Here is a 13,431-nt window from a genome sequence, read left to right as displayed (position 1 = left end):
AGCTAGTCACATCCACCATGTCCTCCCAGAGCTTGTTTTGAGTATGGTGACACATGCCATATGGTGAGGGATTGACCTAGACTAGGGAGGGTTGCACCTCTACAGACTTCTCAACCACAGCGTGCCCCGCAAAGTTCTTAGGCCATGGTTACAGCTCTAGTTGCTACCCTACCTGCTCAGCCAGCTAGAGGTGGAGGTCGGGGAGGTAGAGGTCGCCCTAGAGGGGGAGGCCAGGCCAGATACTATGCTCTTCCTACCCGTACCGAGGTTATTGCATCTGATTCTGTCATCATAGCTATTCGATCCAGGCTCCACTTATTCTTATGTGTCTTCTTATTTTGCTCCGCATTTGGGTGTATCTCGGGATTCTTTGAGTTCCCCTATTTATGTTTCTACTATTGTGGGAGATTCTCTTGTTATGGACCGCATTTATCTATCATGTTTGGTTTCTCTTAGTGGTTTTGAGACCAGAGTTGATTTATTGTTGCTCAGCACGGTAGATTTTGACATTATCTTGGGTATGTAATGGTTGTCGCCCCATTATGCTATCCTTGATTGACATGCCAAAACCGTAATGTTGGTTGTGCCAGCTGTTTCGTATGTTAAAAGGAGGGATGCTTTAGATCACACAACCAGTAGAGTTATTTCTTTTCTTAAAGCTCAACGTATGGTTGAGAAGGGGTGTGACACATATTTAGCCTATGTGAGAGATATCCGTATTGATACCCCTTCAGTCGATTCAGTTCCAGTAGTCCAGGATTTTCCCGATGTGTTTTCAACTGATCTTCAAGTCATGCCGCCTGATAGCTTTGACCACAGCCCCAATTTTGATACTGCCTATAGGTTTGGGGTCTTATACGGTTTATTGTAATGCCTCGAGGATTGGCCTCGGAGTGGTGTTGATGCAAGACGGTAGGGTGATTGCCTACGCGTCTAGACACTTGAAGGTACATAAGAGGAATTACCTTGTCCACGACGTTGAGTTAGTTGTCATTGTTCACGCCCTGAAGATCTGGCACCATTATTTATACGGGGTTCCTTATGAGATTTATACTGACCATCAGAGCTTGCAGCACCTGTTCAAGCAAAAGAATCTAAATTTGCGCCAGAGGAGGTGGTTAGAGTTGCTGAAGGACTATGATATCACTATTTTGTATCACCCGGGCAAAGCCAATGTAGTGGTCGATGTTTTAATTCGTCGGGCAGAGAGTTTCAGGAATTTGGCTTATTTACCAGCATCGGAGAGGCCTATGGCGATGGATGTTCAGGCTTTAGCCAACCAGTTTGTGAGATTGGATCTTTCGGAGCCCAGTCGGGTTCTAGCTTGCGTGGTTCTCGGTCTTTCTTATATGATCGTATTAGGGAGCGTCAGTATGATGACCCTCATTTTCTTACCCTCAAGGACAAGGTTCAGCACGGTGATGCCAGAGAAATGACTATTGGTGATGATGGGGTAATGAGGATGCAGGGTCGAATTTGTGTACCCAATGTTGATGGGCTTCGGGAGTTGATTCTGGAGGAGGCCCATAATTCATGGTATTCCATTCATCCGGGTGCCACGAAGATGTATCAGGATTTGAGGCAGCACTATTGGTGGAGGCGGATGAAGAAAGATATAGTAGGATTTGTGGCTCGGTGCCTCAACTGTTAGCAGGTGAAGTATGAGCACCAGAGACCGGGTGGGTTGCTTCAGCAGATATAGATTCCGGAGTGGAAGTGGGAGCGGATCACCATGGACTTTGTAGTTGGGCTCCCACAGACTTTGAGAAAGTTCAATGCTATTTGGGTGATTATGGATCGGCTAACCAAGTCCGCTCACTTTATTCCTATGTGTACTACTTATTCCTCGGAGCGGTTGGCGGAGATCTATATCCGGGAGATTATTCGTCTATGTGGTATTCCAGTTTCCATCATTTCAGATAGAGGTACTCAGTTCACATCACGGTTCTGGAGGGCCGTTCAGCATGAGTTGGGTACTCGGGTAGAGTTGAGTACAACATTTCACCCTCAAACGGACGGACAGTCCGAATGCACTATTCAGATTCTTGAGGATATGCTCCGTGCGTATGTGATTGATTTTGATGGTCTTGGGATCAGTTCTTGCCATTAGCGGAGTTTGCTTACAACAACAGTTATCAGTCCAGCATTCAGATGGCACCGTTTGAGGCTTTATATGGTAGGCGGTGTAGATCCCCAGTGGGTTGGTTTGAGTCGGGTGAGGCTAAATTATTAGGCACAGACTTGGTTAAGGATGCCTTGGAGAAGATCAAGGTAATTCAGGATAGACTTCGTACAGCCCAGTCTGGACAGAAGAGCTATGCGGACCGGAAGGTTCGTGATGTTTCCTATATAGTTGGAGAGCGGGTTCTGCTTCGGGTATCACCTATAAGGGCATTATGAGATTTGGAAAGAAGGGAAAGTTGAGTCCGAGGTTTATTAGCCCTTTTGAGATATTGAGGCGTGTTGGGGAGGTTGCTTATGAGCTTGACTTACCTCCCAGCTTGGCAGGAGTTCATCCGGTATTTCATATTTCGATGCTCCGGAGGTATCATGGTGATCCATCGCACATGTTGGATTTCAGTTCAGACCAGTTGGACAAGGATCTATCCTATGTTAAGGAGCCAGTTGCAATATTGGACAGGCATGTTAGAAAGCTTAGGTCAAAGAACATTACATTAGTAAAGGTTCAGTGGCGGGTCCATCCAGTCGAGGAGGCGACCTGGGAGACCGAGCAGGATATGGGCGGCCGTTACCCTAATTTTTTCACTACATTAGGTATGTCTTTTTGCTCATCCGAGGACGAACGAATGTATAAGTGTAGGAGGGTGTGACGACCCAGCCGGTCGCCTTAAGAATTAATGCCCCAATCCCTATTTACTTATTTCCCCATGTTTATTTATACTATTTTGATTTGCCGGGATGTTCGGTTTTGAGATTTAGAGAGTTTTGGGACGCTTAGTCCCTAAATGAGAGCTTAAGTGTTGGGAAGTTGACCGCAGTCAGAATAGTATGAAGATGGACTTGGAATGGAAATCTGATGGTTCCGTTAGCTTTGTTGGGTGATTCTGGCTTAGGGGCATGTTCAGATTGTGTTTTGGAGGTCCATAGTTAATTTAGGCTTGAAATACCGAAAGTTGAATTTTGAAGTTTCCGGTTCGATAGTGAGATTTTGATCTGAGGGTCAGAATGGAATTTCGAAAGTTGGAGTAGCTCTGTAGTGTTTAATGTGACGTGTGTGCAAAATTTCAAGTCATTCGGACGAGGTTTGATAGACTTTTTGATCGAATGCGTATTTTTAGAGTTTTTGGAATTCTTACGCTTGAATTCGATCCAAAATAGGTGTTTTGATGTTGTTTTGAGCATTCTGAAGGCTGGAGAAAGTTTGAATGAAGTTATGGGATATGTTGGTAGGTTTGGTTGAGGTCCCGAGGGCCTTTGGTGTGTTTCGGATGCCCAACGGGTCATTTTTGGAACTTAGAAAATTATAGAAAATGTTGCAGCAGTCAACTCTGGTTTCCTTCTTCGCGTTAGCGAGTGGGGTATCGCGTTCGCAAAGAGGAGCTGGGGCTGTCAAGGAATTTGTGCTTCATGTTCGCGAAGTATCTCCCACGTTCGCGAAGCTGGGAGTTCTATACCTATGTGTGCGCGATGGCTTTCCCGCGTTCGCGTAGGAGGAGGAAGTTTTGAATCGCATTCGCGTCCCATGCATCGTGTTCGGGATGAACAAATCTGGGTCCAAGTATAATTGTGCTTCACGAACGCGAGGGGCCTTCCGCATTCGCGAAGAAGGAATTAGCTGGGCAGAATGTTTAAGTTCAAAATTGAGGGTTTAGCCATTTTTGTGAAAACTAGAGCTTGGGAGCTCGGATTTAAGCGAGGTTTTGACGAATTTTCAGAGATATCAATTGGGTAACGATTCCTTACTCCTTTTTGCTTGTAACCCATTAATCTAAATATGAATTCATCATTTAATTTCAGATTTGAGATGAAAATTGGGGAAATGTTGGAAGAAAGTTGTTAGTCCCAGAATTCGACTTTTGATTGGAATTTTGACCTTAGATTTGGATAATTTTGGTATGCATGAACTCGTGAGAGTATGTGGATTCTGAAAATATAAATTTTACCCGATTCCGAGACGTGGGCCCGAGGGGCATTTTGGTCATTTTATCTAATTTCGTGTATTAGCTTAGAATTTCTTTGTAGAATCAGTTACTTGAAGTGTTATTTACATTATGCAATTGAATTGAATAGATTTGGGCCATTTGTAGTCGAATACTCGTGGCAAGAACGTGGTCTCGGGTTGATTATTGAGCCGGTTCGAGGTAAGTGCCTTGTCTAACCTTGTGTGGGGGAGCTTCCCCTTAGGATTTGATATATTTGGTAATTGAAATGCCTTGTATGTGAGGTGACGAGTGCATACTTGTGCTAATTATTGGAAATCCAATTTTCATTAAGTAATTACTAGTATGTTTCCTGTCCTGTTTTTATTACTTGGGCTATTAAGCCTGTTGTTAGCTTAGGAAAGCATGTCTAAGTGACTTAATTGTTTTACTTGCTCAAACTGCCTTACCTGAATTGTGTGCAGCATGCTAGGCCAAAAATACTTGTTTGCCTTAATATGAAATTTGCCATTTCTGAATATCTTCCTATTGATGCTGTGCATTTACATTGGGACTACAAATGTGGGATTCTGGTAGCTCCCCCCCCCCTTGCCTATTTATCTTGGGATTACGGATGTGGGATTTCGGTAGATTCCCTGTATAGTTATATGGAACTACGGGAATGCACCTGATAGATTCCCCCCAGTACTGGATATTTACAATTGCGACTATGGAACGGGATTTCGGTAGATCCCCGCGCACTATGAGTTGAACTATGGATGGGATCCCAGGAGATCCATTGGATATGTATATTTGGGGACTACAGGACAGTATCCTGGGAGATCCCCAATTGTTATTTTGGTGCTGAACCGTATTCCTTTCTGTGTTTACCTTGTCTCTGTAATAGTTATTGTTGCCCTTTATATCTTGTGTTACATTTATTGTTGTGCTTATTTATATTGTTTTGTTCTACACTCTTGAACTTTATATTTTATTTAACCTCAGTAGGGCCCTGACCTTCTTCGTCACTACCCGACTGAGGTTAGGCTTGTCATTTACAGAGTATCGTTGTGGTGTACTTATGCCCTTTCTGCGCATATTTTTCATGTGCAGATCTAGGTCCATTGACTCAGACTTACCATCCTTGAGGCGAGGCGACCCTTCGGAGACTTCGAGGTATATCTGCCGCATCTGCAGACCGAAGAGTCTCTCTTTTGTAGTTACAACTCTTCTGTATTTACTTGTTTTAGACTATTCTGGAGTTAGAGCACTATGTAATATCCTTAGCTTGTGATTCATGGGTTTTCGGGTTTTGGGAGAGATATATATATTGGATTTGAGAATTATATTTTGTATGCCGAGCGACACTTTTAAAATGATGTTTTATTACATTATTTGTGTTTTAAATTGTATTCTTACACAAATTGGTTTATTTTCCGCGTTTTAGGCTTACCTAGTTGTAGAGACTAGGTGCCGTCATGATGGTTCACGGAGGGCGAACCGGAGTCGTGAATTATTCAGTAGGGCTTTCCAAGTGTTAGAAACCCATCAGTACTTAGCATTTAAGACTTTAGATCAATTATTGTCTATTATTCTAATCTCCACCATCTCTTAGTAGTGAATGCATAGCACACGTTTTGAAGTCTTTTGAATCCCAAGCCACCTTCTTCAATGAGGTAACAAATATTCGCCCATAAACTCCAAAAGAAGATAGAAAAATACCTTCCATTGGGATGGAAATAGTTTTAGTAGAAAAAGTGTAATGCATAATATTGCAAAATGTATTAGATAATGATTGCTTTTTCACCGGTTAATAACATATTGCCTTGCCACTTATGTGAATGGGAAATTATGATGTTTGTACCATGTCCTTCAGTCTACCCCTTATAGCTAGAAGGTTCCATGTTGTTACGAGTGAGGAAGAAGCTCTTGTTTTAATCTCTTTTTTTTTGGCAAGAGCCTAGGGCTAATTTTTTATATAACAATATTAAAAAGCAAAATACAAAGTCATGATATCCTACAAAATGAAAGGAATAAAATTTGAACTTAACAAATAGCCTATTATCAAAATTATGCATTCCACTCAAAATTGATATCACATTAATTCTAGGCCAAAGATGTCCTTTGCTTCCTTGTATTTCCAGTCCATTGAAGCCCAATTCAAATGTGTAGTATGTTAAAAAGTAGCCATAATCTGCGTCAAATTGGTTGTAGAAATGGCCTATTTCCTTGTGTTTCACTATCAGATGTTTTTGGACTTGTCATTCCTTCCACATACCCATGTTACTCATGCCATTATTATATTGAATAAACAATCAAAGTTGGCAGACATATGTCTTCCATGTTGTCTTTGTTTATTACAATATTATATTATTTCTCACTCTTCTCATGTTCTTTGGTAGGTTATCACCCATGTTCCTTGTTATTTGCACCCACGCATGCTTCGATCCTGGCATTCTTTAACAGTAATTTGGGGCAGCCTTTTTCCTTTGTTTATGTATCGTTTCCAATGTTGCTTTTTCAGCATCCGAAACAAACATTCTTGTCTTCCCATGTTCATGTTTTCAGTAATGTGTGCATCTCCAGCAATGTGAGAATTCATGCATGACCAAAATTATAATTGCAATTCATTATCCAGCCTGCCTTAACGGCACCAGGTGTGAGCTGACTCTTCTGTCTCCATTGCTTAGTGCTTGAAGCACTGATGGAAAAGCATCCATCGAAAATTGCAGCAATCCCATTCCCAAGTCAGTCGTGAACGAGGCAGTCGTGCATCCAGTCATAGAATACTGCATTTCATCTGTTCCCAAAAAAAGCACGTTGCATGTGCTTTTGTTTTCAAATATGCCAGCGTCCATGCGTGCATCAATATTCCTCAAGATTATCTCCCACATGTTGGTCGCATAAAGTTGTTGGATTCTCTCACGTCTGAATGACTGCGAAGCGTGCCTCTCCAGCAAAAGATGCGTGCAGCGTGCATCTGCTGCCATGCGTGTTCTGCAGGAAACATGCATTGTCGACCTACTTTTGTATCCTAGTAAACTGAAAGTATGCGATGACTCTTCTGTCGCAAAGCATCTGTTGAAAATTTCCAGCCTCGTGCTTTTCTTTATCCAAGATAAATTTCATTTTTCCATGTGATACTTTTGTTAACATTATGTGTTTTCTTCCATGCATTCCACAGTAAACCATGTGTGCACATGAACAGATTTGTAGGAATCTATGAAGGCCAAAATGCACAGTGCTTTGTATTAAGAGAATACCCTTTCGTTTGCATCATCCAAAACGTGAGATTCCTGCATTTCCTAGAAATTCCCTAGCGTGCTAGTGCACTCTCCAAGCGTTTTGGCATCTGTTATTGTCCATAACTTCACGTGCCCCTCTTGTTTTCCCATGCTATGTCAGTACTTCCCTTTGATGTGAATGACTGCCATGAAATGAACATTGTAAAAGTCGCCAAAGCCCACCTTTAATGTCCTCCCAGTGGATTGAATGCAATGCATTAATACCACCACTTGAGATTCTACTGTAAGATTAGGCTTTAGCTTCGATGAAATACCTGCAAAAAAGTGAACAAAGTTAGCCGAAAAATTGCTATCCAAACTCTCCTTAAGAATGATTCGAGTGTGGTAACAAAATGAATCCTTTTTTCCTCCTAATTCCTTGCAACCTTCACTCTTATGTAAGGACATTGCATCTTATCTTCGTTAATAATCCTCCTTCCTATTGAGTCCATATCCCAGAAACCATGGCATTCAGTATTTCCTTCATCTAGAGCATAATTGGAAAGGTGGTCTGCTAATGTATTCCCTTCTCTGAATATGTGTGTGACCTTGATGATACTTTGTTCCTTCAATCTTAAAATCTCCTCTACATGTTCATTAACATACCAAGGAGGCTTCCATGATTCCTCTATGATGTTCTTTAACAACATTGAATCTGTCTGCAACCATATCTGGAAATAATTAAGATTTTTGCACATCTTCAATGCCTCCACAATAGTTACCGCTTCTGATTCATTGTTGGTTCCTTCAGAAATCTCCCTTCCTTCTGCATATATCAAATCACCTACCTCATCCCTTATGCAGAAACCAATTGAACTCCTCCCTGGGTTCCCTCTACATGCTCCACCCGTATTAACTTTGATCCATCCTCTTGAAGGAAATTCCCATAACACTTTATCATATTTCAGTCGAGCTGTGTATTGCTCCATCATTGTCAGTAAGTCCAACCACTTTTGAGGCACACGTAGTCCAGGATTTTTCAGTTGGACAAGTGCTTGCACAGTAGATGCACCTGGTAAATAACTCTGCTCACTCACACTACTTCTCCATATTTCAAACTGTTTCTTCTCTTCCAAAGTTCCCATACGATGCATGCAGGTAAAGCTTGTAATACTGGCTTCAATCTAGGTACAACTGGTGCTGTCCAACACTTTGTAATTGCGTGATGTAATGACAACCCATCTAATGCAATTCCTGCTCTCCTCAGGAAATAAGTCCAAACACTTCTAGCTGCATTGGATGTGAAGAACAGATGTAGTAATGACTCCTCCTTAGGATCAACACAGCACCAACATTTAGATGGCATTGAGTATCCTAGTTTACGCAATAAATTATCAAGTGGCAGTTTGGCTTTCCACACATTCCACATGAAGAAGGATATCTTGAAAGGTAAACCTTTTACCCATATCATCTTGTAAGCTAATCTTGGGTTGGCTCTTCTTCGCACGTAATCCCATGCAGACTTTAGTGTAAAATTTCCCCTTGTTTCAAGCATCTAGAAAGGAGTATCTAACTGTGAACTTTCAGTTGGTGGTCTAATATTCTGCACAATGTGGTGTGCAAAACCTTCAGGTAGGCTCTCAAACATTTTATCCACATTCCACATACCATTTTCAAACATATCATTGACATTATGAATATCCTCATCGATACCAAAATCTATCGGAACTTGAAAATATAAGGCTCCCATCTCAGTCCAATTGTCGAACCAGAATAGAGTTGATCTCATTCTCAGTTTCCAGTAGATTTGATGCTCAATCAAGTCCCTACATTCTAGCATTTTTCTCCACGCGTGGGATCCAACCTTCCAAGGTAGAATTACTGTATTTAGTTTCTTGCAGTACTTTTGACTAATAAATGCACTCCACAAACTGGGCTTTGTCCTGAAATTCCACCACAATTTGCAGAACAGTGCCTTGGATACATCATATAGGGACCTGAAACCTATGCCTCCCTCCTCATAACGCATACAAAGGTTAGTCCAAGATGCCCAATGTCTAGTGCTGCCTCCCACATTGCTGCTCCAGAAAAACTTGGAAAAAATGCTATGTAATTTGTTGATCACATAACTTGGTGGATACACTACTGACAACATATGAATTGGGATACTCTGCAGGACATTTGCGATCAAAACCACTCTGCCTCCTATAGATAGGAGTTTGCCTTTCCATGACTGCAATTTGTCCATAACCTTGGTGATTAATCCCTGGTAATAGTCTCCCCTTCTTCTTGCATAAAAAATAGGACAACCAAGATAGGTCATAGGGAAACATTGTCTTGGTATACCTCTAATCCTTTCCACCTTATTAATCACCTTATTATTCGTTAAATGATGCAGGTATATGGCTGATTTGGCTTTGTTCACTAGTTGACCAGATGATGATTCATAAGCTTTCAAAACCTCCATGACAAGTCTCAATGAAGTTTCATCAGATGAGCAGAAAATGATCGTATCATCAGCGTATGATAGATGATTTATTTTTGGGCTCCATTTTGGCATTCCAAAACCACAGAAATACAGGTTAGTGTGTAGTGAATTCAATCCCCGAGAAAGTGCTTATGCTGCCAGATGAATAGAGTTAGTAACAAAGGGTCACCCTCTTTAACTCCCCTCGATGATTTGAAGAAATCATTAGGCTGACCATTTATAAGAATAGAGTACCAATTGTTCCCAATCAAATCAAAGATCAAGCCAATAAAAGCTTCGGAAAATCCCATTTTCCTTAGTATTTTGGTCAGTAATAGCCATGATAGCCTATCGTAAGCTTTTGTCATATCAAGCTTAATCACAATGTTTGGACCTGCTTTTGTTCTCAACCTGATATCCGTAATAATTTCTTGAGTTAACAGCACGTTCTCAACTATGCTTCTGCCCTTCACAAAACCTGCCTGTTCCTCCGAGATTATGTTTGGTAATAATTCAACCAACCTCTCATGAATAACCCTAGAGAAAATCTTGTTAACAATGTTGCTAAGACTGATTGGTCTCATGTCAGCAAAGGTCGTAACTTCTTTTTTCTTTGGTAATATAACCAGGTTTGTGTGCGTCACACTCTTTGGCAAATGCTGACCGCAAAAGAATGCCTTGACCATGCGTACTACATCTTCTTCAATAATTTCCCAGCATGTTTGGTAAAAGGCTCTAGTGAATCCATCCGGTCCACCAGCTGAGTCCCCATTCAACCCCATAACTGCTCTCTTCATTTCTTCATTGGAAGGCAAGGCCATCAATCTTTCATGTTGATCATTATCTACCATTGAAGGTACATGATTTGGAATGTCAAAAACATTTGGAACTGCAGTCTCAGTAAATTGATCCTTGTAGAACTTTATTGCTTCTTCTGCTATTAAGTGATCTTCTTTGATCCAGTTACCAAGGCTATTCTCGATCCTTGATAATTTTAGTCTCTTCCTTTTCCCATTAACTTGAGCGTGGAATAATTTAGTGTTTCTATCGCCATCTTTGAACCATGACATGCCAGCTTTTTGTCTCCAGAATTCTTCTTCTAATGCAAGATATTTAATCATTTCAGCTTGGACTTGTTTTAATCTTTGTCTATTCATCTGTGTAGGATTGACTTCAAATTGTATTTCATGAACCAAGACCACCTCCTCAAGGCTTGTAATCTTCTGGAATATATCCCCATATGTAGCTCTACTCCAGGTAGATAGTGTTTGTTTAAGCTTCTTTAACTTGGAGTTAAAAATGCAGAAAGGGTTAGCACTAAAATCAGCATTCCAATTCTCCTTTACTACATCTTTGAATGTTTCATGCTTTGTCCAAGAGTTATGAAATCTGAATGACTTCTTAATTGGAGGAGTTTCTATATCACATTTCAGCAGCATTGGGCAATGATCAGACCCAATTTTGGATAGGTGAGTTATCTCCAATCCAGGAAATGTCTGTTGCAATTCATTATTGCCAAAACATCCGTCCAATCTTTTAAAAATGCAGTCCTCCTCTGATCTTCCATTCCACCATGTAAAAATGCTTCCTTTAAAACCCAAGTCTGTCAAATTACAGGTATTGATGCAGTGTCTGAAGTCATCTACTTCAATGAGAGAAACTGGCAAGCCCTCATATTTCTCTTCCTCATCCCATATCACATTAAAGTCGCCTCCAACTAGCCAAGGTACTGTCATATCTGATGCCATTGCATACAACATATCCCATAGTTCTATTCTTTCAGTGCGATCACATTTGGCATAGACTAGTGTAAGGATGAGCTCAACATGTGTTTCAGAGTGCATTAATCTCAAAGTCAGCTGTTAAGTCATGTTATATAAAATAGTAACCTCAAAAATGTCATCAATAAAAGCCCAAATCTTGTTTGACACATTCGCCATAGCCTGTGCCAAACCAATTCTTGCTCTATACCTCTCTATTTTGTGAGACTGTTGCATAGGCTCAAGGATTCCTATGAACTCAAAATGATGTTTTTTGTGCATTGTAATCAGCCTTTCAAATGCTTTCATTGTGTTTACTGACCTGACATTCCATATAATGGCATCCATTAAATGTTTTGGGATTTGGACAGTGTTCTCCTTGTTTGTACTCCACTAACTGGGATAGTAGAAGTCTCTTTTGACTGTTTCTTTTTTCCCTTTGCTGCAGATTTTACTTGTTCAATTAGCCTTGGCGATAGATCTCCCTGCTTGGTAACATTAAGGAAATTTTGTGTAGTGAATTCATCATCCATGTCTCCACCTTTAATTTCTGCGTTGTTAACTTGATCATGTGCTTCTACTTCTTCTTTTGATGTAACAATATCCTCTACCTGGTTGATAAGTTCAGCATCTTTTGCAGCATGTTCATTGGTCAACAGCATTGTATTGTTCAGTGGAACGTTACTTCCTGCTACATCCTGCACGGTGCTTAAGGGAACAGTACTTCATGCATAAAACTGCACTGTCATAGTTCGGTTCTTATCTGCATTCTTGTCTTGTTTCTTGTCTGCATTTTCAGCTTCTTTCAAGACTTTACTAACAGCATTATGTGAAGTCCCTCCTGGATCTATAATATTAATGTTCCCCTCTTTTGTCTTTTCTATTGCTGCATTTGTGCATTCGCTGATGCTTTTAATATTGATTGCATTGGCATTACAATTAAAACTTTGATCCTCATCTTCCACTTCATTTCCTCCAAATTCTTCATCACTATGCATTGTATCTGGAATCTGACCATCTGCTAGGTCTTCCTCTGTTTGGTTTAGCCATAGTCTCCCTCCTGCCCATTTTTCTTTTTCATTGGTCATGAATTTCTCAAAATCTGTATCTTCAACAAATTCATTTTCTTTGTTGTTTGCTAATTGTTGTTCAACTTTGGTGTCCTTTGAAGGAATGTCTTGACATGAAGTATTGACTTGAACAACATTATTTTTGAATGCTTTTTGGAACCAAAGGGCAGTTGACTTATTGTGAAAATTCTGCTCATTCCCCAAATCTTTTTGTACACAATGAGTTGTTGCTTCCCTATTTGCTGCATGATTTTTTATTGCTATAGGATTGAAAGTAGGTGCTGCAGGGTTCAGTTTCTTGGGTTATGTCTTGGATGATTGTTTCCTAGATGAGCTAGGAGAAGTTACCTTTTGTACTATTTGTCTAGTTGAAAAATCAAATTCCTGCTCCTCTGACTCATTCTCTACACCTGCCATGGAATTATTTTGTTGAATGTTGTTGCTTGTGGTTTTTTGAACTGGAGTTTCCTCCACAGCTACCAATTGGTAACCTTCATTGATCTCACCATTTTCAATTTCTAGCACTGCAAATTGGTTGGTTGTTTGTATTTGTTTTGTCACAGCTGTATTGTTAATGCATCATTTTTTTGCCGGTTTCTTAGTGCCTTGTTTCACATTTTCAACATTTTCCTGCTGCTGGACATTTTTTCTTTCCCTTAAATCAGGATTAATTCTCCAACATTCAAGCATGTCATGGCCTTGTAACTTGCACTCTTTACATTACTTTTGCAAATAATCATAGTTAATGGTTACCCATTCAGTTCTAACATCCCCATTTACTTCATTGACAATGTCCATCCAAAATTTCTT

At 40.5% G+C, this 13,431-nt stretch overlaps 1 protein-coding gene across 1 annotated transcript; it reads right to left on the bottom strand.

The window, feature by feature from the left end:
- Positions 1–8,417: 8,417 nt before the first annotated feature.
- Positions 8,418–8,879, bottom strand: LOC142162150 (uncharacterized). The gene has a single exon (XM_075218467.1). It carries the CDS (start codon positions 8,877–8,879, stop codon positions 8,418–8,420), a length of 462 nt encoding a protein of 153 aa, XP_075074568.1.
- Between the last annotated feature and the right edge of the window lie 4,552 nt (positions 8,880–13,431).

The sequence above is a fragment of the Nicotiana tabacum genome, chromosome 7 (genome assembly GCF_000715075.1).
Source record: "Nicotiana tabacum cultivar K326 chromosome 7, ASM71507v2, whole genome shotgun sequence".
Taxonomy (NCBI): Eukaryota; Viridiplantae; Streptophyta; class Magnoliopsida; order Solanales; family Solanaceae; genus Nicotiana; species Nicotiana tabacum.
The sequence above is the reverse complement of the archived record's forward strand: the minus strand, read 5'-3'. Positions and strand labels throughout refer to the sequence as shown.